General features: G+C 36.1%; 2 protein-coding genes across 3 annotated transcripts in view; both read right to left on the bottom strand.

Moving 5' to 3' along the window:
- Positions 1 to 6,002, bottom strand: part of LOC127970356 (DNA primase large subunit-like) — a 217,385-nt gene that overhangs the window by 109,241 nt on the left and 102,142 nt on the right. The window lies entirely within an intron of this gene.
- Positions 352 to 6,002, bottom strand: part of rgs17 (regulator of G protein signaling 17) — a 69,204-nt gene continuing 63,553 nt past the window's right edge. For both annotated transcript variants that reach the window (XM_052572902.1, XM_052572901.1), the window contains exon 6: positions 352 to 5,905. In XM_052572902.1, the coding sequence (XP_052428862.1) occupies positions 5,720 to 5,905 (186 nt within the window). In that variant the 3' untranslated portion in view covers positions 352 to 5,719. The remainder of the gene's footprint in view (positions 5,906 to 6,002) is intronic.

The raw sequence follows: 6,002 nt of genomic DNA, 5'->3' as shown, positions 1-6,002 counted from the left end.
AAAAAAAAAGGACATTTACAAAATACCTATATGGAATATGATCTTAATATCCTAATGATTTTTGGCATAAAAGAAAATCGATAATTATGACCAATACAATTTTTTTTTTTTTTTTTTTTTTTGCCTATTGCTATAAATATACACCAGGGACACAAAGGTTTTGTGGTCCAGGGTCACACACACACACATATATAAATTTAGGCACATTAGACAATTATTACAGAAAGAAATATGAGAATGCCAGTACTTTTAATAAACCCTAGAGCTTATAATATTGTTGCCTAGTTATTTTGCTCTTCAGCTATTTAGTGCAGTATGTCATTATGTGTTAGACAGACAGAAGCAGCACCATATTGTAAGTCACTTTATTTGATGTCTACAAATACATTTGTTCTCTGTTTTTAAAGTGTTCATGCAGGAGTACATGTGATCTGAAAGAAACCCATTCCCTAGGCTCAATTGTTAATAAACTGCATCACCTTACCAGAAAACGAATTACCATATGTAATTTCAGTCATTTCACCACGTTTTGAGAGTTCAGCACAGAATACTGTATTTAAATATGATTACCTATAAAGAAACCTCTAATATTTCCACTATACAGTATTTCCATTTTTAAAACTCTTCCGAGAGACTCAGTGTTATTGTCTGCAGATTGCAGTACTTCTATATATACTTGTACAGTATCGTGTTAACTAAACTATTTTGAATAGTAAAAGCATGCCGAATATAAAAGATCATTTTTCTCCTACGAGTTATTGTCATTTACAAAGGCATTATAGTTTGTCCCCAGGTTTTAAAAACAACAGAACTATGATTAAATACTAGATCATTTTAAAATAGTTTATATTAAAATAAGTGATTTTTATTAGGACTCATATCATGGCACAGCTCTAAAGAACGCCTTGTGAAGGCCTGATCTGTGTCTGATCAGAGGAAAAACTAAACAGGGCAAGTCTGTATTCTGTAAGAAAGAAATATTGTGTCAATGGGATGACAGGTTGGGTATTTCATTATGTGACACATAATAAGCACCAAACACTTATATAATAAGCACAACCTCAAGATGATGATGGTTTGTTTTTTGTTTTTTTGAGCAGTGGACAATGACAGAAGCTGAACGGCTAAAATGCTAAAATACTATCAGTTCACACTTATTTCCGTAGATCTGGACTTTAACATCTTTCTGCATGTGCAAATGTCTTTTGCTTACAGCGTGCATCATGCATTCAGTCCCAGACAAGAGCACAGGCTTTAAAAGACAAACACCTTCCCTTGGGATATTAATGATAAATCATAGATCATGGCCTAAACATTCAAGGCACTTCAGGGTGACTGTGATAAACTGTGATACAGAAGTCAGTTTGCCTCCAGAGTCTGAAAGATGCCATTATAGCAGTTGGTAATTCTCCATTTTTTGTCAATCATTTTGAAATCGTTTGGAATTTTTATATATAAATATCTAATGACTGTACCTGGCAGGTGATTGTATTAATATATAAAGTTTGTGGTAGACAATGTTTTAGCAATAACATGTTGAAATGAAATAATTCAGCACTTAACTGTGAAGTTATTCGTAGTCAGGCTTTTTAATCATGAAAACAGTCGGAATGTAATTGTGAACTGATATAAACAACTATTCCGAGTCCACCATGAGGCTTTAGAAACACAACAATAAATGAACTATGAATAATGATTTTAAAGTCAGGCGACACATTTTAATGAAAAATGTTACCTGATCTCTTTTCAGTTTCATTCGATAGTGAAAAATGATTTAATGAAAGAAAAGCTGATGTACATGAAGCCTTCCTCCTTGCAATATTCAAATGAGGGTCATTAAAATTCAGGTTACCCTAAAGAACCCTTCAAATCAATGGCACTGATGTCTTATGAATGTAAAGAGCATATTTCATGTGCTAACAATGAAGAACTGTGAAAGGTGTAGCACACTAGTAATGCCGTGACTACCGAGTGCTGCTGTTAACACTTTTTTTTCTGTAATTACAACAATCCGTATATCACATAACGCAAGCACATGCTATAACAGATACAGGAATAAATGAGTGTTAAGTTTTTGTTTTTGCGTGGGCACAAACTGTTTATCTTTAGTATAAACAGGAAAAAAACAACGTAACTACAGGATGAGAAGTTTAATCAATGAGGTTGAGCTAAAATTCAGTCGCTAGAAGCGCCTGGCAGTTCACCTGTGGCTCAAAACCAAGTCAAAACAATCAAAATGTGTGCGAGCTACGTTGTTTTTCAAGGCTTGGTCTTCTATATTAAGCATGTGGAGAGAACAGAACCAAGAGGTAGATTTTCTTGTTCATGAAAACCGTGTTTAAAGTGCCTAAAAGTAGCCCTTCAACCTTTGCCAAAAAGACTGAAGCACCCTTAAAAACAAGAATAGACACTCGCTTCAAACTCAAATAATTCAATTACTTCCCTCCTGCCCAATGCAGTTTTCCATAACTTGAACAAATAAACTTCAGCATGCACAGTACCTTACATTCAATATGCACTTTACATCAAAAGTGAACTGTCAACCCACAGTATAGACACAACACAGATTTATTTCAATCTTAATTGAGTAGCTTTTTCATCAAGAAGGATTTCATATATGACATATTATGTGACCGGAGAGAAAAGGGCAAATGTAAACCAGTGTTCCACCCAATTTCAGGAAACATTCCTTAGTTACTAATTTTTCCAATATGACAACTAATATATTTGCATAGGCAATATGGGATTAGCCCTTAAACAGTACGTTTCCTGAATTCTTCGTGAGTATATATCATAATTATGCTAAAAAAAAAAAAAATTAACAAACAAACAAACAAAAGGAAATGCTACTCTTCTTTGTAAACCCATTTCATTTACAGTATTAGGCTTCAAGTAGATCAAAATAAACATTTAACGGTAACTAGATGAGAAAAAAAAGAACTAAGCGTAACGAGAGGTAGTGGAAAACCAATGATTATTCTATAATCACATAGCACAGGCTCCACTTCATTTGCTTAGAAAAGGAGCCTTTTGGCAAGAAAGGTTGTTTTTTCCAAGTCCTACCAAGCTGATAAAATCATTATCAACAGCTGTTAGCCATCACGGTGACAGCCGTCAAGAGAAAAACTCCTAAACTCTCGAAATCGGATTAAACATTAGCAGCAAAAATAAAGTTGAGGCATTGAAATGAAACAGACAACTACTTTCTAAAAGGATGGTTCACTGCAAACGGGACCAAATGTGACATCGCATGTTCTTGTATATTCTGCAGTTCAATTAATAATAAGTGAAAATGTCAAATTCGAATAATACCTTCATGTGTGAAACTTTTTAACGATAGTTTTTATCAAACGATTCCGTCTGCAGCCAAATATAGTAGCATAATACTGCATGAATTTCCATTTCTTATTTGCCTCACATTTTTTGTCAATAATAAGAACTTCGGTTTCAAATTTTTCATTGTTTAAATAAACATGATTATCTTCTACTAGGATTTATTTTAAATCTGTCCTTATCTGCTTTAAATAATCATATATATTCACTCAGTCGAATAGTTTCAATGACATTGGACTTCCCGGATTACTGACATGTATGGATTGAAATAGTCGTACAGTCACATTAATTTTCATTGACATTTATCATAAAACTTACAGTAAATGTGTGTCAATTACCCCCATCAAAGATAGTTTGGTACAGTAAATGTCCATGTGTCATACAGAGTCTTTTTCTTTTCTTTTTTTAGAGCAAGACAATTTAGATTTATTGCTCATTTCTTTAATGACATGATTCTTTTTCTTTTAAAACAAACAAGAAAATTCATTCATTTTGTTTTAGAAATGTTGGAAAGCCAAGCTTCCCACGATGGTTCGCTGCTTCAGTAAGTAAACTAAACTACTAGGTAACACCTATTAAAGGACCTACTCACATTGGATGATGCTCAAACACTTGAATAGTTCAAAGAAGAATATCTATGCACTCGGTAAAGTGACAAAGGTCTTCATTTTAATGTGGTAAACCTGCAGAGTGAATGGCACTTAACTCTCAGAGCACCAGTAAGAAAACCCAACAACAACACACTTGATCATGCCTAACTTAACAAACGTTCATTCATTGGCACAAGAGTTCAGGAAAGTGACACTTTGAGGTTGGGTGTGGTGACCAAAAAAAACGTTGGTTTAAATGCAATTCACTCTTGAATTTCTCCGCTAAAAGGTGAGAGAGTGGTTTAACACACCAGTCATTTAAATATCGTGTTCTCATGCACTGGCTGCTGCGATTGCAATAGCACATAAATGTCTAGAAAATTGAACAGCAACATTCAAGTTTGAATCCAACAACACGTTCTCGAGGGACACACGTCTAAACCTCGGAAGGAAATCGTCTTTTGTAAGTATCATCGTCAACGCGATGCTTCCCGCAGAGGTTCACATCATATCTGGGTTGAGTATTGCAATGTGTACGTGAAACAACAGAAGAAACGCATGCTGGAAAAAAGCATTATAAAAAAGACTGACTTGCTTCGTTTTTTTTTTTTGTTTGCTTGTTTTCTCGATAACCTGCAGTTTTCCGAGCTGTGAAAACGACCGCTCCTTGTTTCAAGTCGCAAAAACGAACATTTGGACTCGGAGGCAGAGAAAAGAGACTCCGTCGCACCACCTCATCGAGCAGGTCTCGGCGATCACAGTTATTTTAAATAGACCTAGTGGAACTCTCAAAAACAAGGCATAGTGTTCACTACACTTTTGTTTAATAAAATACATTTCTTTAATGTGTAAGACAATTCGAAGCTCTTTTAAGAACCTCCAGAACGTTGGTGGGTGATTTTCAAGCAATTCTCGGTCAGTCCGGCGAAGCTTACAGCCCATGACATACAGTACCTGTGCTTCTCTCTGTTAGTAACGGACTGGGAGGGGCTAGGAGGACTCACACAATAAACTGTGTCATCACCAGCATCAGCAGCTTTTGTGCCCTTACTCAGTGGCATTGTGATTTTTGCAGAGAGAAAGAAATGTTCATGATTCATTTAGCTGCCCAATCACAACACTAGCTAGCCCTTAAGTTTCCCAGTTAAAGAACTGTCGACACGCAAAGACAGAGTTTGGACGGAGGTTACGCTTTCCAGCTTCTCTTTTACAAAACATTTGGCACAGCTAATTTTCCCTTCGCTTATGAGAGCTTTACAATGTTCTCTCCCCTTTGTAAAAAAAACAACAACAACAAAACATTGTAGTCCGGGGCTTAAATGTCAAACTGGAGTAAATTCCATAACCTTGTATCATGCAAAGGTTTTCTAGCTTAACATCTACCGCTTATCCGTTGTTTTTTGATTCTCTTAAAAAAATAATAATAACAGCATTATTCAGCTGTCCTCAGATATGCGAGGCGTAAAAGATGGAAAGGATCAGGTAGAAAGAACACAGAGAAAGTGAACAAGTGATGTAAACAGGAAGAGAGAGGAGATTTGAGGAGTCAAAAGAGACAAAACAGGTGAATGAAAAAGACAGTAGGAAGTATGCATCTGTCTGATTTCCTACATGTTTTTTTTCTGTGTCACGGTTGCCTGAGCAGCTCATATTGGCACTTAAACAGAACTGAACTTCAGGGTCACTAGTGGATGCTCAGAATTGCTTAACTACTCACTCTTGAAATAAGAAACATCACACCTTTTGAAAGTGGCACCTTGGGGCTTTTTTTTTGTCACAAATCTTCTAGCTGAAACCTAGGTGTCTAAGCAGGCCCTCTTGCTGTTAAGGAGATCCCTGTAAACAGATGAGTTGAGAAATCTGGGGAAGGAGTCTCTGTGCATGAGGGTGTAGATCTGAAGCTGGGCCTCCTCATACATCGTACCGCTGGGTTCTGCCAGGCTCTGGTTGATGCCTTCCCTCACCCGGGAATCCAAGCTGACCTGCCAGCCGACAACAAATGTGAAGATCAACTTTCCCTGAAGATTATATGTAAATATATGTTTATATTTTGTGTGAAAGATTGCACTATATTGAATA

Source organism: Carassius gibelio, chromosome B13, assembly GCF_023724105.1.
Source record: "Carassius gibelio isolate Cgi1373 ecotype wild population from Czech Republic chromosome B13, carGib1.2-hapl.c, whole genome shotgun sequence".
NCBI classification, from domain to species: Eukaryota; Metazoa; Chordata; class Actinopteri; order Cypriniformes; family Cyprinidae; genus Carassius; species Carassius gibelio.
This window is presented reverse-complemented; position numbering and strand designations above follow the sequence as displayed.